We start from the raw sequence: 25,118 nt of genomic DNA, 5'->3' as shown, positions 1-25,118 counted from the left end.
AGAAGAACAAAGTTACCGTTCAGGGGCGCTGGATGCAGTCAGTTCTCTTACAGATAGGAGCAGGCTGGAGCCGGAAACCCAATGCAGCGTTATCAAACAGCGTTCTGGACAGTGAAAAAACCCTGGCCTCGGGACACCCCCCCCCCCCCCACTTCACCGTCCGGGGCTCTGAAGGGCCGCCGGGCGAGGCGGGGAAATAGCGCCTGCGCGTGGCCACGGGCGGACGCCCGGAGCGCCTCCTGGCACCGTCGGGGGGCGCCCTGGCGCAGGCGGGAGGTAGGGCGTGAGGCCGCGCCTTCTTGTACGCTGCCTGTGCCCGCCCCGCGCACGGCCCGGTGAGCCGCGCTGCCTGCTGCCGCCGTGCCTGCCCAGCGCCGCCGCCTCTGCCGCCCTGCTGCTTCGCCTTCATGGAGGATTACCACAAGCCCGACCAGCAGACCCTGCAGGCCCTGAAGGACACGGCCAACCGGCTCCGCATCAACTCCATCAAGGCCACCACTGCGGCCGGCTCTGGGTGAGTGAGGCAGACGGACTGCGCCCCAGCATTGGCTGCAGACCGGCCCCGCAGCTCACGCCACTCCGGCAAGCCGCGCTCCCTCATCCCGGGGCATGCATCGAGGCGGAGCGGCCGCAGGAGGGGCTGCGCCGCGTTCCCTTAGCCCATTGTCCGCTGCCTAGGGCCACGCTGTTGGCTCCGAGGGCAGAGATCCTGTTCCCTCGCCCCTGTCCCTGTTTTATGCCCGTTTTGCAGGACACCGAGCAAGGGATGCTGCGGCCCATCCGTTCCCCGCGGCTGCCGGGAGGACTGAGGCTGCCGCAGGGTGGGACGTGGGCTGCGCGGGGAAGGGGATCCAGACGGTGGGGGTGATGCTGCTGTGGTCACGGCCGAATCCCGCTAGAACCCCTACCCCGTAACACCCATACTGTCCCCGGCACGTCGGGGGCCCGGCGCGGACCGGGTGATGTGGAGGTGCTACACTGGGAAATGGCGGCTGTGGGCCAGCAGCGCGGTGCGGTGCCGTGCTCCCGCGGGTAAAGGCCGCCCGGTCCGGGGCCGGCGGATGTTGTGACTGCGGAGAGGGGCCGGGAATGAGAAGCTGGTGCAGGGCTGGAAACCAAAGAATTTGTGCTCGAGGCACAAACGGTTTCTTTTTCATTCCGTGCCCGTCAGTTGGAACTAATTCCGCACAGAATTTCAAGTGAGCCCAAGTGGGATTATCTGTGAAATGCCCGCGGTCTCCAATGGGCAGTTTATTCAGGCCCCTGGACAGGATTTAGCGGAGGCTATGATGTGTGCAGATTCCAGAGTTATCCTTTCTTTGATCGTGCTTTACCTATGGAAAAAAATCTCTGCAAACAATCCGCATTTACTCATGTAAAATTAAAGCCTTTTTTTTCTGCTTGAATAACGTATTTGAGTGCTTCCACGTGGAGTGCCGGCTTTTTTTCTTCCTTTTTTAATATATCCCATCTTGTTGCAATTTCCTCCTTTGGACTCCTTTGAAACTGGCTGTAGCGTTAAAAAAAAAAAAAAAAAAAAAAATCCGAAGAAATCCTGGAATCCTTCTAATGCTGAGGTTTGTGTGGAGAAGGTGGTGAATAAAGTATTTTAAAGCTGCTTCTTTGAATTGCCTTACAGTGCCCACCCTGTGTCTGGCATGGGCTACCCACGTGGCCCTTTCTCAAGGCTTACAGAAATTGAACTTTACTTATTCCTTTTGCATGCAGCAAATGGAAACGCTGCTTTGGTTCTTAATGTAAAATGCAGTGGGGACACAGAGAAACTCTTAGCCAGCCACAGGAGCAGGTTTTTACAAAGCCGCGGCTTGTTTGTTCCAGTCTGGAAAGGGAAGTGCAGAATACCCGACAATTGCTCTTTTAATGCTTGATTTGTTTCAATGCTACAATGTAGAGGCAATGTTACACAAGCCTGTGTGAAACTGTAAGTAAGAAAAATTGTGCTAAATCTGCTTAGTAGAGCTTCAGCTTCAGTGTTGATCTTCTAGAGTGTATTTTAAGCAAGCCCCGGAGCTTGGATGATATCACTTGCTTTATCTACAGATAAAATTATTTCTGTTTTGTCAGATGTGCTATAAAAGAATAAGGGTCTTGCTACAGCCTTCTCTTTTGTGGTCCATGAAATTCGATAGTAAAACCATTTTCCCTATACTGATGAAGAAACAGTAAAAGTAATTTTACTCAAGATTTTTATTCCTGTTTCTTGTATGCTACAATACTGAGTACTTCTTGCGCAAAGGCATTTCATTAATTGCTCAAGTTTATTCTAGCACTAAAGTTCTGTAGAGTCTGAAATTATTACACAAGCAGATTATGAAAGATGGGTTCTGCAGGGCAGATTCTGTTGACAAGCCATATATTTTCTTAACTAGTAATATTTGGTTATTGAGATGATGGTGTAGTAATGTGCCTATAAGAAAAAGACATTCAGAGTCAGTTGCGGTTACATAAATTGTGTACGTTTCTAAAACAGCTTCTACACATTATGAATGTGTGGTCCAAAACCTGAATGAGACAGTAAGATTTGTTTAAGTTGCTGGTATACATTAGAAGTGTAGAAAAATGTTTGAATGCAAGTTAAATTTAAGTAGAAGCTTACAGTTAATAAGAATTGTCATGCTTGCATTGAGTCTGTTAAGGAAATTTGTGTTTGTTAAAGGTGCAGTTTGTAAAATGAAGGAAATACTTGCAATAAAAGCACTTCAAACAAAACGGGACCTGCCTGCTACTCTCAAGGAAGTAATTTCCATAAACTATGACATATGTTGCAACACAGGTGGTTCCCTGGTAGATCTGACCCACCAGTTGTTGCAGTTTCCACTTGTTCTAACTTCTGTTAAGTTGTGGCCTTTGTCTAGACAAGACCAGGCAGTCTGATCCTGAAGATGCTCAAACATAGCACTTTGAGTACTTTATCAGGCACAGTGGAAAAATGCAGTGAGCTGGAAAAAAAAGTTGTGCTTAAAAAGCCCTAGGTGGGGAAATGTTTGATTAAGTTGTAAAGATTGAACTTACTTGCTTTTGGGTGTGGAAGAGTTTTTCTTTTAGGTAAGAAGTGCAGACATTTTAATCAAAACTGGTAGAGGCTTTTTGGTAGCTAATGATACATTTCTGATACTGTGAAACTGTTACTGGCTTCCTAGAATTAGATATTTAAATTCTCAAAAGTGGAAGTTGCAAGGGTTTCTTAAGAGGCAGTTAAGTTTCACAACATGTGGTATCATCTTTTATTGCAGGTAATTTTCTTTTTTTCTTTTTTTTTTTTTTTTTTTTTTGACTTTTGTCTTTCAGTGTTCAATTTTAACATTCCACCACTCTTCTCTTTAGTTGAAATGTGTAGATGGAGCTAATATGAATTGATGTAGAGTAATAAAAAACCCCCACAAAACTATGTTGGAGTAATTATTTTACCCTTGATTTGTGCGGATCTAGAATTTTAGTGTTCCAGTGTACTTTAGTTCGGTTTTCTACTAAAGGGATGTATTTCAAAGTTGAGGCATTTCTTCAGTAGAAGCTATCTGGCAGAGAAGCATGTTAATGGGGCCACTGCTGTAGAGTTCTGGATTGTTCACCAGTTGGGAACAAAATGTGGGAGATTGTGTGACGATAGTGGCAATGACTTGCTGTGTCTTTTTCTCCCCTTGTACAAAGTATTCCATATACACTTTGCTAGGCTTAATAAGGAGTTCTCTTAACAGAACTTACTAGAAGAGTATGAGCTAAGAGAAGACCAGTACATGTGGTTCATATGGCTTTATTTAAAGAAAATGGTGTAGTTATTTGTAAAATTATTTCTGGTATCCAATATGTAGTTAAATTTTTGCTATTTTTTGTTAGTAGAAAGTCATTTAACTTGTAGTTTTAACAAAGTTTAATATTATTATTTTATTATTTTCAGGTAATTTAATAAATTTTTCTACTTTTTTATTTCCACATGCTACCATTTTAGGTTGTTTAAAACTTTTTTTACCGAGACCAGGAGTTCATAGAAGTATGGTTAAGTATAAAGTTAATAAAATTAAGGGAATGAAAGCTTTAAACAAGCATGTAAGGCTTATTGATTAACTCAAATACATATATATTTACTAATATGTTTGAACCATGGTTTAAAGCTAATACTTTTGGTTCTCTGTGTGTGAGTACTTACTAAGGGATGGACACTAACCATAATTCAAATTATGCTAGTGTTTTGCATGTTTTTATTCTCTTATTACAGCACTGTTGGGGGTGGGTGGAAGGTTCATTACTACAAGAAGAGAATATTAAAGTTTTACTGAAAGTGTTGTCTAATCCTAACATGCATGGTAAATGTACATGCGGGAAAAGAAATGTGACACTTTCATAATAAGTTTGTGCTATTTTACAAGAAGGGTCAAATATTTTAAGAATATCATGTTAAAGATGAAAAATAAATGTTGGTAGAAGAGAAACCAAGATGAGACTGCACGTTATTGTCAAGGCTGGTGCAGATTTCTGCAGCCATAACCTTTCTACTGTTCATCATTCACTGTTCTGTACCTCAGTAGCAATCACTGATCTCAAGAATGATCCTGTTTACACCACTAAAATCTGAAAAATGCTACTTTCTGCACTCAGTAGAGGTTTTTAAAGAGACTTCTAACTCCTTATAAGCTTTATCATGATTGAAAAGGCAAGGCTAATACACAGGTGGTCAAGTATTGCTGTGCCTTCAAGGTGTGTAAGAGCTACAGTCATCGTAATTTAAAATCACAGTGAAGTAGATAAATAAAATCAAATGTATGCCCTCTGCTACACTTCAGATTAAATACCTACCTTGTCTTGGAATGACTGAATATTTGGCACTTGGAAATAACTCTTTTCATGTAACTTTGCATTTACTTGTTGCTACTATATGGAATACTTTCTTCTGAAATGAGCCTTGTGTATTTCTAAGCCAAGTTATTGTTGCAAAAGTTATCCCAGATAGTTCAATGGGAGAGACTATTCCAGATACTTACAAATGTTTGACAAACCAACTAGTTCAGTATTTCAGCCTCATATAGATGTAAATGTAGAAAATGTTGGTTTCTCTCTTAGCCAAAGGTTAAGCAAATTAGTATTTTACAATGTGCTTCTTTCTGGGTTTTTACTGGAGATAGCAAATCTTTGCTTCCAGTTTCAGTAGAAGATGAAGTACAAGAATTGTATTACTTAATGTTCTCTTTAGAAATCAGCATTCTAGTTCTGTCTGCTTTAGCATGGTAAAAGAAAATGGTACCCTATGTGATACAGTTCTAAATATTCCAGAGCTTTCTGCAAAATATAATCTTGCATTACCAGTCCCTGCCTCTGCAATGGGGCCTGAATAAGTCATGATGCCACGTTTTTAATTCCTTTACTCAGTGAGTGGCTAAAATACTGTAGAAAGCTGTATTTGTTTCCTCTGCACCAGTGTGAATTTCTGCTGTCAGATAAATCAGTAAAGTATGATTTCAAGCACAGGGTCATACTGCTTCCTGTGCTTCACAGTCACCGATTAGTATGGTGTTCCTTGGCATGAAGAAGAACAGATTACTCCAAAAGATACGTCCTTGAACTGTCACCATGCTCTGTCTTTTAATACCCACTTCAACTAGATAAGAGGGCTCCCTTTGTCTCAAAGTACAACTAATTGTCGTTAGGGTAATGGTAGATGGGATGGGTTATCAAAAACACTTAACACTGTGTATAATGCTGAGGAGTAGGGGACTTGGTAAAGTGGTATTTTAAAGAGATGATCCTGAACAAACAATAATGAGAAGTTGTAATCTTGGGTCTGTCTTGACTTGTAGCCACCCTACATCATGTTGCAGTGCAGCAGAGATTATGTCTGTGCTGTTTTTCCATACCATGAAGTACAAAGTGCAAGATCCCAGAAATGCCAGCAATGACCGGTTTATTCTTTCAAAGGTAAAACAACAACTGTTATGCTATACTGTTGCTGTCTGCTAGCTGTCTATCTAAATTAAATCAGGTTGTCTTCCTTGACTTAATGCTTACTTATGTTTACATCTACTCAGAAGTCTATTGGAAATATTTGAGAGCTTGGAATTTGTTTACTTCAGAAAGACAAGTAAAAGCTGATTAAGTTGAAGCATAACAAAAATATTTAAAAAGTGTCTGTATAATGTGTCTTGATAAGTCTTAACTTCACTGACTTCAGTTGTTCTAGTATTAAATAATAAATGTTATATTCTCTATGAAATCTATCAAGAAATATTAACAACTGCTATATTTAGGTTTAACCAATTTTCTAATGAGTAAGTTGCAGTTAGCTTTTGTGCTCTACTTGTTAAATGCAGCTGTGCTGATATGCCTACAGTCACGTCACAATGTGCACTGATTACTGTCAGCTTTTTAGGAAGCATTACATGACATAGTTATGGTAGGTTAGTGAGTAGTTGGCATTCCTACTGTGCCAGTATGATATTAAAGTCAGTACTATTTCTGAAGCCAGTGTGGTTCAGAAAACAGATAAAACTACAACCTGGACTGGCCATTAACGTTTCTATCTTTTTTGCATTGTGCCCTTGCAAATCACAAGGACGTTTTGATCATATGACATAAAGGCAGTTGAAGGACCTTCATGAAACATAATGATGTGAAAAATGGCAGATTAAGTACTCCAGTGAAGCAGGTTCCATCTTTGAGTCAAGTTTCTCACATGGTGGCTTACAATAGTGTTGCATAGCTGATAGTGTATATCTGAAATAAGTAATTAGATAAGAAGCAAACAGCTAATGCTGAGGTGGTTAAGCAATGACAGTCGCTTCTTCATGTTTGCCTTACCTGTCTCTAATGAATAGCAGTTTCTTCCCAGAGTTGATAGATGGCTTCAAACCTCTGCAGGCGTTTTTGACTTCTAACAACCCCACAAGCAGAAGATAACTACTACTCTGCAGTTGTTCAATCAGACCTGGCTACAAGGATCCAAGTGTTTAGAGCTTAAAATTTTTCCTGTTGTCACTCACTGCATATTACCTTGAATACATATGTATTGAAGAAGATTTAATGGGCTAATGCTTGCTCATCCATCTGTTTACACTAGTTTAGTGTACAGGGAGGGCTCTGTTTTTGAAAGTAGTACCTAAGCAGATTGAATCAAAGAGGTTTATATGGATACCAAAACTACTTCTTGGAATTGGAAATGCATGGCTGCCAGAGGCCTTCTTAGCCTTCCATGTTGATTTTCTTGAGGACATCCTAAATAGCCCTTGAGAGTGCCGCATTCTTTCTTTTGTAGTCAGCTGTCTGGGGTGCTCTAAGCAAGGGCATGGAGGACTTGAAAACAAGCATCAGTATGAATGTTGCATTGTAAAAAAAATTGTGTTTTATAACTCAGTGTCTTCCTAGTTGACATAAGAACCTGATTCTAGGGTTTGTCAGTTTTGCAGAATTTTGTCTTGATACTAGGATATTGTGAAAATTGTGCTTTGCTTAAAGTTTATGTTTTTTTTCTAGGGTCATGCAGCACCAATTTTATATTCTGTTTGGGCAGAGGCTGGTTTTCTACAAGAAGCAGAATTATTGAACTTGAGGAAAATTGATTCTGTCTTAGAAGGACACCCAGTGCCAGTGAGTGCTTATAACCTTTGATATAAGATGGTGGATTTTGTAAAACAAGTAGCACATATATCTTGCAGCAATTCTTGGTTGCCAGCTATAGTACAAGAAAGATAAAGACTTATAAGAAGGATGGTGATATTTACAGCTTCACAACTGAATAAGTGTCTGTTTGAATGAGCATGTAAAAATGACCTTTACTGTTCTAGTAAAGTTCCCCGACAGTCAATATTTTCCATTTAAAACAAGTTCCTTCATGGCTTTTCTTGTCCTTTGAGAAGCTTTGAGTTATTTGGTCACCTCATTGGTCTTTCTGTTCCCAACCAAAGGTTTCAATTGGTCTTTTTTTTTTTTTTTTTTTTTTTTTTTACACAAAATCATCAATTCTTAACTGCTGCCATCCAAAGCATAGCTGAAAAGTTCCTGGGCCATTGGTAGCCTTCCCTCTCAGAGAGCCTAGTCAGCTTGTGATACTGATCATCAAGGTACATGCGCTGCAGGGAAAGAAGGGGAATGGCAAGATTTGGAGGCACTTATATGGTATTGTTATGCCTGAGAAGCTAAATTTTGATGTACAGTGAACTATCTTCTAGCACTGGAATTTAATTTCTCTATTTCTTCACTGTACAATAATTGTTGTCTTTTCTTTCTCAGAGACAAGCATTCACTGATGTGGCCACTGGATCCCTTGGTCAGGGTCTTGGTGCAGCATGTGGAATGGCATACACTGGCAAATTCTTTGACAGAGCCAGGTAATTCCATCATCATGTATTTCATGATTAGAGGCAGTCAATCAGAATATTTTGTGAAAAGAAACCATGTTCTTAATCAGGAAAAAATAAGACCCAAACCTTTATTCTCCATTCCCAAATCTGATCTCAAATTGAGGTCCATAATTACGGATTACTAGCCTAGATTACAAAGCCATTGCCAGTGAAACTACCAAGTATTTAAAGATTAGCAAAAATTAGTGCATACATATGTCCCTTTTTATACCCTTGCAGCATTGCAAGGTGATGTTCCGTAACAGAGAAGACAGTAAGATGTGGAGCAGCCTCTAATTTCCATTAGACATTTTGAGACTGGTATGTGTCCCTTTAGAAGGAAGATGCAGACTGGAGATGCATCTGTTCCAAATCAGGTGACTAATAATGGAGAACATATATCTAGATAAGGAACTGTTATGGTCGGTAATAGCACCACTGAATCATAAAGTAAGGCTTCAAAATGTTATCAGAAAGGCACTCAGCTCCACAAATACAAAAATGACTGCTTCTGCCATTTTTTTGTGCACAAGAGAAGTAGATGTCTAAAGGCAAATCTGTATGAGGAGGAAAATAGCCTGATATAGTTGATATATTTTATGTGACAGTTCTAGAACATTCAAGTACTGGCTGCCCAGTTAGTGTGTTCTACACTTCACTAGCTTGAAATCATTTCTGTGAAAGATGGCTTGCTGATTTTAATTGAGTTTAGCAGATGCTACGTGTGGAAAAAATCTAACCAGTGCTTACATGACAGAAGAAAAAGGTGGTCTTAGATAACAGTACTGGGGAGCAGCTTATGTGGAAGGAGTTCAGATTTAGCTGAAGGCAGGTGGGATTCACATTAGAAGTCTATTATAGCTTAATGTCTAGTTAAAAAAAAATCATTAACAGCCATCTTGGTTATTTTGTTTTAAAATTTTGTATTTGACAGCTGATTTATTTTAAGTTCACCTATAAAGTTTTGTCATACAAAAAAAGAAGGTGGCAATAAAAAACATACATTGCCTGAGTTCCATAGAAATCAGGCAGTACTGCTGCTACCTGAGTTTACCTAAGTAAAGATCTTCAGTGTTTGGAGAAATCGTCTACAAAGTCATACCATGTTGGTTCTCTTTTCCAGGAATTCTGAATTTGGTTATGCAACGTGCTTTAATTTGTAGCTGAGTTCATCTGCAATTTATAGATTTCCTGAAACTAAATTCTTAGTCGTCCTTCCAGAGAGTATATGGGAGGAAAGAAGCAGCAGACAGTAATCTTTCATGCATTGTTGACGATCTTGCTGAGTCACAGTGAAAGTATGTAATGGGCCTGTTCATTCAGGCCTTGCAATAGAAGCTTAAGATTTGTTTTTTGGTTTTGAGAGAAAATTTTAAAAAGGAGTATAGTATTTCTCATCTTATTTTTTTCATATGTAACAGCTCAAAAGTATTTACGTTGAGTAGCTACGTAAAATTATCTGATGTGAATGCACTGAGCAATGGGCATTGAGTTTGGAATAGAAAAAAGCAGTGAGTTCTCTCTGAATTGTTAGAGGGGTTTTGCTGTTGATTTAACTGTGCTTACTTGTGAAACCTTGTTTTGGGGTGTTTGGTTTGTTTTTTATTTCTTTTTTTTACTTTAATTTCTTCTTCTAGCTATCGAGTGTATTGTCTGCTTGGAGATGGAGAGTTGTCTGAAGGCTCTGTTTGGGAGGCAATGGCCTTTGCTGGGCTTTACAAGCTCGATAATCTGGTTGCTATATTTGATGTTAACCGTCTTGGACAAAGTGACCCTGCTCCTCTGCAGCATCATGTTGAGATTTACCAGAAACGCTGTGAAGCCTTTGGGTATGTGATCAGAAGAAGTTCGGTGTCATCTCCCATTTGAAGCTGTATGATTCATTTGCTTTGCAGAAATTTTTCATGTGAGCTTTCAGCTCTCAAGGATATTATCACCAAGAAGGATGGTCTTTTGTAATGCCTGATAGTGGCCATCTTTATTACTATTATTACAAAATTCTACAGCAGGAGAATTGGCAGAATTTTTTGTTTAGAGGAAGAAGAAAAGGATTGCTTACTCAGATAAATTTTTTAGAGGATTTTTATCACATTAAAACCAGATTTTGCAACTTTGTGTGACTAAAGGTACTGTCATAGCAGAAAGAAGGTCATGGAAACAATTACTGAACTTTCACTGTCAGTTTTTTAATTGATTTCTAGATGTCTGATTTGCTCTTGTGATTAAAAATGGCCATTATGTGTGAAGAAATGCAGGATAACTTAGCAATCTGTAAGCTGTGAATTTTGCTAGTCCCTCTGTGACTTATTTTGCATTATAAAAGAGGGACTATGGTATTTTATGATCTCAAATGAATGCTATTTCATGTTTCTGGCATAGTTTGGGTCTCTTTAAAAGACAGGGCATTGGAATTCTGTTAGTATTCGTTATTGTTATTGCTAACTACCAGAGACTGTCACATGCTAAAACCCTTTAGAAACAGTTGATCTGTTTGTGTTCTTAGCTGGCATGCAATCATTGTCGATGGCCACAGTGTGGAGGAACTTTGCAAAGCCTTTGGCCAGGCCAAACATCAGCCAACAGCTATCATTGCGAAGACTTTTAAAGGCAGAGGCATATCAGGTAATAAAACATCTATTGCTTTGCATATGCATGTATATAATAACATGTACATAGTGCTGCAATAAGGGTGCAATCATTAAATATAGAAGTTTAATGTTTCATACATTAGAAAAAGGTTGGTGTTCTATTTAAGAAGTCTTTTCTAGTCTGGAAGACAGCTAGGGGCATGGGAGAACATTGGACTGTATGTCTTGAAAATTGCCCTAGCACAAGCGGGCAACCTTCTTGGATTGCTCTTGATCCCTAGACTCACAGAGACTACTCTAAGAAGGGAGTAACTTTGTCATGGAAGCTCCCTCCTCCTGGTGCTGCAGACAACGGGGTCTGCTTGTTACCAGCCAGGCAGTGTAAATGCATAGAAAATGAGGAGGGATGCTACGTTTACAGTTTTGACAAAACTGTATGAGACATGGTGCATAAGCTACCTCATACTGCTAGTTATTTCATATGATCTGATGTGTAATTCGTCAAGATATAGGAGTAGTATAGAAATTTGAAATTTTTTCACAGGTTAACAGCTGTTTGACTTTTGGAGTTTATGTTGCCTCTAAAATCCTTTTGTAGTTTTCATGTAGTGTGAAACTTGCCCAAATGTCATTTTCTAAGGGACAAATGTGTATCTACACATTTGAGCAACAGCATGCAGGAATTCTTTCAAACTCTTATACTTCTCAGCAACAATAGTGCTAAGAAAAGGATTTGGGTTCTTGGAAGTGAGATGTGTGCTAGCTAATGAGCACTGTATCCACAGAATGGAGTAAATGCATATTCAGTGTGTCAAGGGTTGCCATGATTCTGTTCAGCTACAGCTTTTAGCAGCACTTTATGAATTTGCCTTTCTGACCAGATAAATATTAACAGGAGTAAATATATTTATTTCTTTTCATTGACTAAGCAAGGAGAATTCGTTATTCATAGCAATTTACTCAGTGAAAAGCAGCATATCAGCCAGAGAGGTAATTTTGCTGTTAGTGCTGGGTGCACTAAGATAAAAGTCATCAGAAGCTATTAAAATAAACCTGTAAAATGTCAGGTCTTGTTTGAATTAGACAGCTGGGTTAAAACTGTTGCTTGAAACTTAGCTGAGTTTAATTAGACCTCACTGTTGAAATTTTGTGTTAACTGTTAACACTGATTTACTGCTTGCGACGCTAAAGGACCAGGTTTCTTAGGTGTCAAGTTAAAAATAATTTCAGAAGATGATGCTGGAATTCCATCACTAGTTCAGAATATATGGAATTTTACTATTTCTCTTATGTATTTGAACATGTCTGTCTTAATGCAATTGAGTACCATTGTAATTGTTTATAGTGAGAATAATAAAGCAATTCTTCCTTGAGAGACTGTACTAGACTGTTACCCACTTCTATCTGGGTAAAATCTGCAGCAGAAAACTTAAGTAGTTTTTATATTTTCCTTATCTGTAATGTACTTTTAAATGCACAGGTGTTGAAGATAAGGAAAACTGGCATGGGAAGCCCCTCCCAAAAAACATGGCTGAACAAGTCATTCAGGAAATAGATGACAAAATCCAAAATAAGAAAAAGCTTTCTCCAGCCCTCCCAGAAGAAGATGCACCTGTGGTAAATATTAGGAACATTAAGATGCCATCTCCACCAACTTACAAAGTGGGAGAAAAGGTACTCTTTTCCTTTTTCACTATTTGTCCGATATCTTAATGAGTGGCAGAAGCCTTTGGGTGTTATCCCTTGTCCCGTTTTCAACTACCTACTTCTTTTCTCCTATTTTGAATATCCTGGTAAACACCTACTTCTGTAATCTGACACACAGACAGTCATCTCACTGGGTATTATCTATTAAAATATAAATACTCAAATCACTCTTCTTCATTTTGTGATCATTATCAGTTATCCAAACTATGTTATGCTTATTTAAAATTGAAGAAACTCTATGAGGTTAAGTGAGTTTCCATGATTGGAAACCAAGGTTTTCAAAATCTCCTAGCTAGATTGGTAGGGTGTTGCTGATTTCAGCACTGATGTCTGTCCTGATTGGTTTAAATTGTATGTGCATGCACTTATGAAAAAAAAGAGCTGCTAGAAACAAAGTTATAACAGTACTGCTATATTTTTCTTTTCCTAGTGGGCTACCCGCAAAGCTTACGGTGTTGCACTTGCAAAACTGGGCCATGCTAATGATCGAGTGATTGCTTTGGATGGAGACACAAAGAACTCCACCTTCTCAGAGCTTTTTAAGAAAGAACATCCCAGTCGCTACATTGAATGCTACATTGCTGAACAGAACATGGTAACGGGTTTCTTGGGTTTATGAAATACTGGTATTACACAGCAGGATCTGAGGTCATTCAGAGTTTTCAGAGTGGTATTTTAATATTTGCTCTTCATATGTGTATTCATGGATATTTAATTTGACTTGCTCACTTTTTAGGGAAAAGCTAGGCTATGGCAAAAACTGACAAATGTAATACAACAGGAGTGCTTCTGATCTGTTGTTCTTTCCTAAGTCACTCTTTTTATTTTGTTGGTCATATTGTCTGTTTCAGGACAACACAAGGAGATGGCAGTATGTAAACAGTAATACTTTCCAAAGTGTGATTTGTAGAGATTTAACTGAAAAGGCTTTTTAGAGCTTGGGTCTTTTTATTTCGCAAGAAAAGGAATGTTACAATCTGGCAGTGAGTTCCAGGCGAGACTGAGATATAAAGGTGAGGACAGAGAAACAGTTAATAAATTTAGCCTGATGTCTTTTGTCAAAAAAAAAATGGAAATAATTTGATAAGTCATCTGGTTGAGTCTTTGGTTGCCATCTGTATCGGTTCACTGAAGCAAATGAAATTAAAGACATAAATTCAGGCAGAAACTTGTTGCTGCCTTTAATGATTTATAACCAAAAAACCATGGACTGTCTCTTGCAAACGTTATACTAGAGCAGTTTCATGAGCTGGAGTTCGACATTTTGGATCTACAACAGCTTAGGAGAAATTTGCTATAAAAAGCAGACTAGTTTCTATGTAAAATAAATGTATGGGGTAATTGTAATAAACAAATTGAGGGCCTTGTTCTGATTTCCGTCTTGCTGAAGAAGGGCCCTTTTAGTAAATACCAGTCCAAATAACACAGGTAAATCCATTCCCACTTAGTAATGATATCTGATGGAGATAGTTTCACTATGTCCTTTGTATTGAAAGTGTAAGCCTTTGATCCAGGAAAAGATAGAAGGGGATAAGTCTTAAAACTCTGTTAATGGCTACTTGGAGCTGATAAAGAAAAGAAGCACTAGTAAGCATTAAAAATAACAGCTAGCAGTTGAGGCAGGGAGCAGAAGAGATGCTGGAGGATAGATGCTGGGAGAACTGCCTCCTTTCCTTCTTGTAAAAGTGAACAGTTAGGAGCAGGACTTAACAGAGATTTTTAAGCTGCATTGAGAGCTTCTCGCTGAAGTTTTCGGTAGGAAGTCCCACAGCTGATCTCTTGGAAAAAAAGTGATAAATGAAGAATTCACTCTTCTTGTACAATCTGCCTCTTTTCAGGTGAGCATTGCGGTTGGTTGTGCCACTCGTGACAGAACTGTTGCTTTTGCCAGCACCTTTGCTACCTTCTTCACAAGGGCATTTGACCAGATCCGCATGGCTGCCATCTCTGAGAGTAACATCAATCTCTGTGGGTCTCACTGCGGCATTTCTATTGGTAAGGGGCACTCTTGGCTTATTTATCAGCAGTTCCCATCCATTTAATGTCAAGCAGTCAAACTGATAATGCTTTGTGGAGACAATCAATAATATAGCTGTGATGGTATAACAATGGCACCATTTATAGAAAGAAGTCATGTTCACAATTTACCTTTATCAGACATGTTGTATTAAGAAAGGATGAGAAGGATTTCAAGCCTTTATCAGCTCATATGCCTTTTTTTTCCTCTTTTATCTGTTTGGCCTGATAAAAATAGGAGTTTTTCCTTGCAAGCTTTTCTTCTCCACAAGTATAGAGTGATATAAAGGAATTGGATTGAAAATGAGGAGCTTAGGTTCTTTTCTATCTTTACAGCTGATGTCCTCAGTGATAAGAATAGTCATGTACTTACTGTACCTTTGTTTCCCAGTCCCTAAAATGAGAAACTAATGAAAGTTATCCTTGCACAGACACTCTTGTCCACCAGTCTCAAAAGCACTTTGCAAGGGAGAAATATCTTTATGCCTTTGATCACCAATTTTAAATAATTGATTCAACTTCTGTCAGTATTTTTGACTACTGAAGCACTTGGTGTGTTCACTAAAAAAACCCAAAACCTCAAAATACTAATGAAATCGGCACTGCAAAACTGTTAGATAATTCAGGAAATTGAATTACAGGATCATAGAATAGTTTGGGTTGGAAGGGACCTTTAAAGGTCATCTAGTTCAACCCCCCCTACAGTGAGCAGGGACATCTTCACCTAGATCAAGTTGCTCAGAGCCCTGTCCAACCTGACCTTGAACGCCTGCAGAGATGGGGAATCCACAGCCTCTGGGCAACCTCTGCCTCACCACACTCATTGTAAAAAATTTCTTCCTTATATCTAGTCTGCAGAAGTCCACATGGATGACATCCATAGCTCTTCTGTTGTCCACTGATAGGCATGGTGGCTTTCAACTCCTCCTGTTTGTTGCCCATGCTGCATGCATTGGTTTAGCAGCATTTCAGCTGGGCTGTCAGCCATGTCACCTTCTTAGAGCATCTTCATTCCTTTGAGGTATTTCTCTGATGTTTCCCTGTTGGCTTCTATTACCACAGGAGCCCCAGCTCCTCTCTGCAAGACTTGCTGCAGTGTAGCCAGCACTTCTCGAAGCAACAGGCTGAGAAATTTTGCTAGCAGTACCTTCTCTGGTCTTTGGTTTCCATCATAACTATTTGGGAAGTGTTAGATCATATTGAAGTTTGATTCTGATTTGAGGGAAGAAGATAGTTTTGGGCTTTTCAAATGAAAAGCTTAGACATAACTCAAGAAAACAGGAGTAGACTTGTATACCAAGAAGGAAGATGACAGTAGACATTGATGCTGGAAAAACCACTAGGCATTTGTAGGGGAAAAGAAAGACAAGGAGAGCTGACAGGGGTAGTAAATTAAGGCTCTTTGCATGCTAATTTTACCTGTAATACTGGTAAAGATTTAAAGGTGCTTCATAAAAGTGTGTAGTCTTATCCAGAACCTCAAGCTTAACTTGCAGTGGTATGGAGCATGCTTTAGTAGTGGAGACTGTAGAGTATATCAGATTATGGCTTGTGTTTGTCATTAAGGGAGGGATTCTATTACAAGCCTCTTTTCTTTTTAAAATCAGTCCTCGCATCTCATCGTAGTCTAGTTTAATACGGTTTAAGTCTTTTAGTGAGCAGCAAAGGATCTTGATGCAAAAGCCAATTAGCTTTGATCTTCTCTCATGTTAGAAGACAAAACTCCTTCAGGTTACCTGGATTGTCTCCTAGAACTGCACTTCCAAGTTTCAATTTTCAGCACTTGAAAAGTTCTGCTGGGAGCTGTGATTGTGAAGCACAGGTTTATGAAGTTGTTTGAGTTACAAATCTGGTCCAGGCCTCAACTGTGATTCTCAAAAAAGGATTTGAACACCCAAAGTTTTTCAAACAAGTTGTGAAAGAAAGGAATTTAGAGAAATCTTTTAGCAGTTAGAAAATTCAATTTTAAATGGAAGGGTACAAATAAAATGTACTTCCTATTAAAATTTGGGTCTGCATGGAATTCAGAATCCTGACGGGATCTGTGGTGAAAATCGAAGTTTTATGAATGCAGTTCTAGATAGATCTGGGCTTCTGCTGCATTGAAATTTGGCCCCATTAAATCTGTGAGAAATAACTATCACAGTGACCTTCTGAACTTGTACTAAGTTCACTCCTAAAGCAGTAGTTGCTGACAGACCAAAACATTAAAGATGTTTTCAGGGTCATAAGAGAATAATGTAAAATTGGTATTTTCCAAACTGAACATATAGGAAAGAAATCATAGTGTAAATGTGTCAAAAATAGAAATATCAGTTGTTTAGGCAGTAGGTTTTATATTCCAGACATTTTATACTGTTCATATTAAGCACTCACATTTTTTATTCAGCTATAAATGTAGGCTGTGCAGATGTAATTGAAAATTATTCTCTGCATTACTTTAAAACCACGTAAATCAGGATTTTTGTAAAGATGCACTTCGAGCCAAACTCAGCGTAGTGCTAGTCTGTAAATTACTAGTATGAGCTGTGAATGCTGCTATTGGCACTGTTTTGGCAAAAGTAGGACAAGCATGAGTGCTGTCTTTATCTTGAGTAAGATTCTGATTGAGGTACATGTTAGTTTTGTTCTTAATTCTACTTTCTATGAATAGATTTTGTGGGTGCATTTTAGGAAAGGAAAATGCCCACTGAGGTCGCACTCACTCAGTCAGAGTGCACACAGAGTTAGAAACTGATGTTGAGGACTTTTTTTGACATCGTGACTGAAACGCTTTTCCTGCTTTGTGCCTACTTTATTAGTAATGTGTAGTGCAGAGTTCAATGATTAATTTGTTTAACACGTTTAAAGTTCTTCAGAGTTTTTTGCTGCCGTCATGAAAATACTCTTCTTCCTTGTGAACTCATCCTTCTTGAGTAACAGGTAGTGGAGTCGGGTGCATGTGGGAAGGCTTATTGCCCTGCTTCTGCTCTGCAGGCTGTGACATGCCTGCATTCAGAGCTCTTTGCACGGTTAGTTTGGAACAGTGCCATTCCCAAAGCACCGTTATGTAAGGTCACTGGGGGGGGGAGGTGGTGTGGTGGTTGTTTCTTTAGCTATGAAACTCATGGCATCCAGCACATGTTCTGGCTAACAAGTCTATTTTATAGATCTGCAGTGTAAGGTGCTTGAGTTGTTGAATTAGCAACATGGATGCCTTATTGCTCTTTGAAAGACTTTTTGTGGTATTGGAAAATACATACCCTTCATTTAGTCTTGAGCCTAAGAGTTTGTGAGTAGTTGTACCAAGTGGACTCTCCATTTTTGATGGGACACATGCAATTCTTCCACATTTCCAGCAGTTTAAATCTGGAGAAACACTATTGTCAAATACAAATTTTTGCTTGTGCAGCATCACTATATACATGTAGTATGTGTCTGAATAAAATATATTTATAATAATATAATAAAATATAAAATCTGATATTTTCTGATATCTTCAGATATTTTGTGACTCTCTTTCTATATCTGTGCCTTCCTACTTTGGTTATCTTCCGCTTGTGTTGTTTTATTGTTACGCTTTATTTCCCATTTTTTCTTTTTAACCTGAGTTCTCTTTCTTTCTAGTCTCTTTCTATCTTTATTTACTGTTTAGATGGTTCCGAGGTTAAGGAGAAGATGATTCTTTTCTCAAGCAGGTACACTTGCATGTCCTGTGTGTGCCTGATTTTATACTTTTTGGGGTTTTTTTCTGGTTTACATTGAACCTCACTGCTATATTGAGTGAATGTCAAAAATGCATTTACTCTTTTGTAACCCTGGTTTAATTCTTTTAGGTGAGGATGGGCCATCTCAGATGGGACTGGAGGATCTGTGCATGTTCCGGGCTGTTCCAAATGCCACTGTGTTTTACCCTAGTGATGCTGTAGCTACTGAAAAAGCAGTGGAAATAGCTGCCAACACCAAGGTTTGCATCGCAGCCTTTCTGAGCCAGAGAACTTTACTTTTGTTTGTTTGGTTGGTTGGGTTTTGTTTGGTTGGGGTTTTTTTACTATTTTTGTTGTTTCTGGCATGTTTCTTGCATGTTTCTACCCACATAAATTCTTTCAAAGGCTCCAGCATGGCAGTGGGATGTTTTCTTTGCGTGAAAAGGCTGCAGATATTCTGTCCAGGCTAGCACAGAATGAACAGTCTGGAATGCTGTGGGCCAGATTTGGGGAGATTTAAATGATTACACAGCAATTGCAGTTTGGGTCTAAATTGTCTTCGAAATAAGTGCAAGTGTAACTCTTGATGGTCTTTAGCAAACTTATAGAAAATACACTCCTAGTACGGTGTCTCTTGGGTCAAACTTGAAGCTGGATATAGAAAGATAAATTGATTTTGAGGATTTTGATCATGTGCCCATACAGTGTAAGGTTATCTATTAGCTTAGTGAGTCTACATTTTTGGAGATATTGAGAGCTGGTGCTTATACTGGTTGATGGGCTCTCTGGTCATCTTCTGCTCCTCTGTTGCCAATGATGGATTGCAGTTAAATAGGATACTGGCTGAAGAAGACTAAGACTTCCCGCGTGGCTATGGCACAGTTTCTTATCTCTCCTAAGCTTCAGCTAATTTTGCAGAGTAAGGGTCAAACGTCATAATTAGCATGGGTCAGGTTATCTCCTTGATCTTTGATACTTCTGGCTGCAGTAGGAGTTTACCTTAAGAAAGGAGCAAATAATCAGAAAATGTTTAGTCTTGATAGTACAGCTTTGAAGTGAAGGAGTGTGAGAATTTGGTGTGTAACAAATGTGAGGAGTGGTTTGTGGGGAAAAAAAAGAAGAGGGGAGGAGAAGATTGTAAGGTAATGTGAGGGAGGGATTAGATCTAAGCGTGGATTGGTTACTTCTTTTGGAAGGGCATCTGACTGGCGGAAAGCATTTTTCCTTACTTTCAGCTGAGCATTTCTTCTTTTGCTTTAAAGTAACTAGAGTAAAATTTGCACGTGTATGGCAAAGTTCTAAGATTCTAATTAACTTGAGTAGAATTCTCCATTTCCACAAGAGAGCAAAAGAGAAATAAAGATCTTGGAATCTGAAAGAAAATTGTAAGTTATGAGCATACTCTAAGAGGTTATTAACTCTATTGTAATGTCTGAAACAACCAGCTGTTGAAAAAGGACTAATGGGAAGTGAGGAAGGAGTTACTCAGTAGAACCAGAGGTAACATAGAAGAGTGGAAACAAGACAAATAGAAAAAGTTGTTTTGCTGTTATTTTTTTTCACAGGGTTTACAAACTAGAATGTCAACACGTTTCTGTTTTTGTAACTTATAACATGTTTACTTCGGAAACAGGGCATTTGTTTCATAAGAACTAGTCGTCCTGAAAATCCTGTCATTTACAACAACAATGAGGACTTCCATATCGGGCAGGCAAAGGTAAATATTGTTCAGATGAACAGAATCAGAAAAAAATATGTAAAGTTGCTCTTATAAAAGCCCTTTTCCTTCTAAAGCATTCCAGTGCCAAAGATTTGATCTTTTTAATAAAATATCCAGAAATGTTAGAAATATCAGGGAGATTTACTGTTAAAAATACATGGAAATATTTTCTTGCAGGTGGTTCTGAAGAGTAAGGATGACCAAGTGACTGTGATTGGAGCAGGAGTCACTCTGCACGAGGCTCTGGTTGCAGCAGAACAGCTGAGAAAAGGTGAGCAGATCATGGGGGTAGTTCTTTGGTTTGAGTTTCATTTTCCTTTTTTATCATATAATACAGCAAAGAAATCAGTACCATAACTGCTCACCCTTTGTACTGGTAAACATTAATTAAAGTGTTATAGACAGCTAGTCACCTGCTACGCTGATACAGTGCAGCACAGTGTCTATCTGCCAATCTTGCCTAGTTGAGTGGGGTTTAGTTATCTTACCAGCATTAGTAGCAATGAAAATTAGCAAATTGATCAGATCAAAGTCTTCTTAGAATTACTAATCTGCCTGGCAGAGAATCTCTGCAGGCAGAGTTACACAGGAAGTGTGTGAGAAGCAGGGTTGATCCTTTCCTGGCATGTTGTCTGGGCAGGATAAGGTACCAGCACAGTAGAATGCAACTGGGCTGGGGCCAGTTAATAAAATGCAGCTTGTCAGCTGAGCCATAGCTGCTGTGTGAGCTCTTACACAATGCTGTTGATATACAGTGCCTTTGTGTGTATATGGATCAGTGCTCACTTGGGTTTCTTGAATAAACGTATCTACTTTTAACTAGTGTGGGTGGCAATAATTCTGTGATAGTGCCCAAATGCACTGACATCTTACAGCAAACATAAATATCCTTCAATAAAATAAGAAGAGAAAGAAACAATCAAAAATCCATCTGTGAGTCAGTAGCCTGTGCCCAGGAGGAGATTACCAATAGTAAGAGATAATACAATTAATGCTGCCTGTATCTTATGGGTAGTTCTGTATGCTGTATGTAAGTGAACAGATACTTTGTACAACTGAAGCCATCAGGCTTAGGATATTGTGAAAGTTGTATTTTTAGAACTATTGTTATTTTTCTGCATTTACCACACTTTGATGCTCTGCTGATCTCAAAATGTGAATAACCAACTATGGAGAGAAAACCTCTTAGTGCAGAGGCAGAGTCTAATACCTTAAATATATTGGCCACTACAGAGCCTTCAATCACAAAACTGTCAGCGTAATACAGAGCTTCTTTATGTATAAGAATTGACTCAGTGTTCAGACGGACAAGACCAGAAAAAACCTCATGTAACTTACCATTCTTTATAAACAATCACCATTTGTACATAGCTTTAACGAGCAATCTGGGCATGCCTTGTGACGACAGGACAAATTCTGCGTTTGATGGCGACATTAAGGGTGCCATGATCAGGGCTGGGGCAGTTCTAACAGGCATACCTGATAGGTGGGCAGCTGCAGTGAAGGATTTGGAATGCATACAGACTGAAGAAGCAGGGGGAAATTCTGCTTGGATTGACAATGAAGTTAAAGGTAGAATGAAGGTCTGGGGAAAAAATTGTGATTGACAGTTTGAATAAGAAGGATTTCCTGGTGACTGAATTCTGCTCTTACCTGTTGGCAAGGCCAATTAGATTACTGTGCTGCTGAGAGGCACTCCTGGTGACCAGAAGTCACTTACCCAGGGCTTTTCTGCCTCAAGAGTCCTGTCCGTGGCATGGACAGATACTACTATCTCACCAGGTGCATGAAGAAATAATATACAAAAATTGGGGTTGGCTGGGTTCAGTGGTAGACAAGCCATTGGTACAGATACCTGGGGTACCTGTTCGTGTAGGCAGGTTTCATAATGGCTCTGAAAGATTGCAGAGGCTGCCTGAACCGCTTGCATTGTCTTTGTCTTGTGTTCTCCAGACTCATGTTGCAATTCATTTTGTTCCATTTCTGCAGAGAAAATTTTCATCCGTGTGATTGATCCTTTCACTATAAAGCCCCTGGATAAGAAGACAATACTGGAAAGTGCAAGAGCAACCAAGGGCAGAATCATCACTGTTGAGGACCATTACCATGAAGGTATGCTGGGTCCAGGAGGTCACAGTCCACACAGTTATTCCCCAGGGGTTGGAACCTCGCAGCTTCTAACCTGAGAGAGAAGTATGGGACCTGATGCTGTCATTTGGTTAAAGCAAAAGAGAGGTTTTATTCTTTCTTATTACTCCTAACAATTATAAGATGACACTGAGGATTGAAAGTTTCCTCAGATATAATGGGTTAATCAGGACTCCTTTCTGATCAGCTTGTGTGCCCTTCCGTGTGCTTGGTCCAAGTGAAGTCTTGAGTCATTTGTGTTCACTGTAAGTTCCTGCTGTGGTGCAGCGATTCTGCATGAAATGTTCTCAGAATAGCTTTTACAGCAGCTGTAGTTGTCGGAGTTTAAGTTCTGAGAGAGACCATTGCTGTGCAGGTTTGTTAAGTTTTTCCTGTATCCAAAAGGGCAATTCCAGGTTGCTTGAAATCAGATGATTTGGCAGTTTTCAGTCACTCTGGGATAAATTCCAGAGTGAATCTCATAGAATTGTCCTCCATTGACCCAGCCTGCCCAGATCCCTCTGCAGACCCTTCCTACCCTCCAGCAGGTCAACACTCCCACCCAGCTCGGTGTCATTTGCAAACCTACTGAGGGTGCCCTCAATCCCCTCATCCAGATCATTGATAAAGTTATTAAACAGAACTGGGCCCAGTACTGAGCCCTGAGGAGCACCACTCGTGACCAGCTGCCAACTGGAGTTAATTTGGTTAATCTGCTGCTGCTTGCTCTTTGACATGTCTTGCTGACACAGGTTTTCAGGAGCTTGCCTGTGCAAACATGTCCCGTGAAGATGAGACTGTGTGCGAAGAGCAGCGGTTGTGAATCTTGTCAGGCTTGATCTTCTTGGGGGAGATGGAGAAATTAGCAGAGGGGCAGCTGTGAGCTATGGCATTAGTAGGTATCTGTGATATCTACTAATTGAAATTAGTAGATATAGTTATGAGAATATTATCCTAATTTAAGGAGAGTGTCACTCTTGCCAGGTATGTGAAGTGAGCTGGTGTTTGCCATAAGTACTGGTTACACAGTACTTTCATTCCAGTGTATGGATGATAATAGCATCACTGAGCCTCACTGTTTTCTAGCTTATCTTACAACTCTGGACAAATATTTTACTGTAGATTTGCAGGATATCAAAATCATCACACTCTGAGGTAAGGAATGTGCAAATTATTGTGGCATGGCTCTCTGTGTGATGCAGCCAAGGAAGGTCAGGTGTACAAACCTCACAAGCCTGAGTGTGTTGCAGGCCCACATCAGGTTGATCTTACCAGCCACATCCATGGAGGTGGCTCTGGCTGGAGGCTGTTTGACTGGTTTAAATTACACTATGTCTAGAGCTGTGAAAAGCCTGATAGACCCTAACTGAAGTGGTAGGACCAAGGTATCTCTCCTACCAGGTCTCAAGAGCACATGCTCTTGACACTAGTCCTGTGCTTTCTTCTTTCCTCATAGTCCTGCTTTCAGTGTCTCTCCTGCTGCCACACAGTTCCCCATTACATCCTTTGTATGATTATGATTCAGTCTGTAAATCCCTGATAATGATTTGGTCTGAACTGAGCTCTAAGCAAAGGCTGTGAATATGTTGCATAACTCAGAGAGGTGCCTAGCAGCATGTACAGGCATTCTGAAAAGACAGAGCTCTTAAATGCCATAGAGATTGGTGGGAGTTCAGCCTTTCAGCACATTAAGTACTTGTAAATACTCCTCAGTCTAAATATATTTTAAACCTGGCCCTCTGTAGCTGATGCTGAAGTGGTGAGGTCTTCCTGACAGCTCTGTGCCCTTTGGAGGTACGTGTTTCTCACTGCCAATTTGCAAGTACTTCAGAAATGGCAGGCTGCTTGTCCTCAGAATGCCTTGGAAATAAGGAATTGTCTTCATTTCAGAAATGGGCAACTCAGACATATATTGTGATTGATGTTTCTCATAAGCTTGTGAATTGAGGATTTAGGTTGCATGGACCTTTGAATGAGATATACATGCAATCTGCATGTTGCCTGTGGTAACATGCCAAGACATGTCTTTTTTAACTTCCTTTTCTCCACAGGTGGCATTGGAGAAGCAGTGTGTGCTGTAGTGGTGGGTGAGCCTGGGATCACAGTCAATTGCTTGGCTGTATCTCATGTACCACGCAGCGGGAAGTCACCTGAGCTCCTGAAGATGTTTGGCATTGATAAAGACGCCATTGTGCAAGCTGTTAAGGTGTCAGTGTCCAAATCGAGAAATGCGGAATAGTTTGAAGCATCTTGTGCGATTACAGAACAGTGTTCAGAGAAGTACTGTAAGTTTAAGGCAGGCAAAGGTGCTTTATGTAGAGAGTTCTAATAAAAATACCAGCTAAAAAAAACCTTCTGGGTTTTAATCTCTGTTTTTGCCTGCGGAGTTTTGTGTAGTTGGGTTAACAGTCATTGGAAAACCTTCAGGTTATTTAGTAGTGTGTGGGCAGCAGCCCTTTGCCTGCCTGCTATGAGCGTTTTCTGCTTTGCAACTATCCTTCCCTGCTGTGAGCTTTGGCACTGGAGCAGTTGGGTGTTTGCTGAAGGTCTGATTGGGCTGTACTTCAGCAGGGAAATAGGTGTTGGCATTGCAGCCTAGAGTGAATGGAGTAACTTGTTCGGGTTTGGTCCAACTTACTGCTAAAGATTAAACTCATCTTGAAGGGGGTTCTGAAGAGGGTGTTAGTCACTGGATAGTGAAAAGCAGGAACATGGATTGCAGGAGGAGAGGAGCTTGTGACTTTGCTTCCACTCCTCCTGTTTTGTCCTTGCCATGTAAAGCCAAAGGTGAGGAGTGAAATACTGTACATGCTGGGTAATGTCAAAGCAGGGGGAGATGTACCAGGGGAAGGGGGAGGCCCAGTGGAGCTGTGGGACTGAACGATGAGCTGTGGGCACGGGACCACAGCTGGACCTGGAGAACGGAGTC

At 40.0% G+C, this 25,118-nt stretch overlaps 1 protein-coding gene across 1 annotated transcript; it reads left to right on the top strand.

The window, feature by feature from the left end:
• The first annotated feature begins 390 nt into the window (after window positions 1–390).
• TKT (transketolase) lies at window positions 391–24,517 on the top strand. Its single transcript, XM_080625232.1, has 14 exons — window positions 391–514; window positions 5,811–5,928; window positions 7,480–7,593; window positions 8,236–8,333; window positions 9,983–10,174; window positions 10,849–10,967; window positions 12,414–12,607; window positions 13,071–13,235; window positions 14,479–14,635; window positions 18,472–18,602; window positions 19,976–20,059; window positions 20,240–20,333; window positions 22,052–22,174; window positions 24,241–24,517. The coding sequence occupies exons 1-14, from the start codon at window positions 408–410 to the stop codon at window positions 24,426–24,428; spliced, it is 1,884 nt and encodes a 627-aa protein (XP_080481358.1). The 5' UTR covers window positions 391–407; the 3' UTR covers window positions 24,429–24,517.
• The last annotated feature ends 601 nt before the right edge of the window (window positions 24,518–25,118 follow it).

Source organism: Psittacula echo, assembly GCF_963264785.1.
Source record: "Psittacula echo genome assembly, chromosome: 9".
NCBI lineage: Eukaryota > Metazoa > Chordata > Aves > Psittaciformes > Psittacidae > Psittacula > Psittacula echo.
This window is presented reverse-complemented; position numbering and strand designations above follow the sequence as displayed.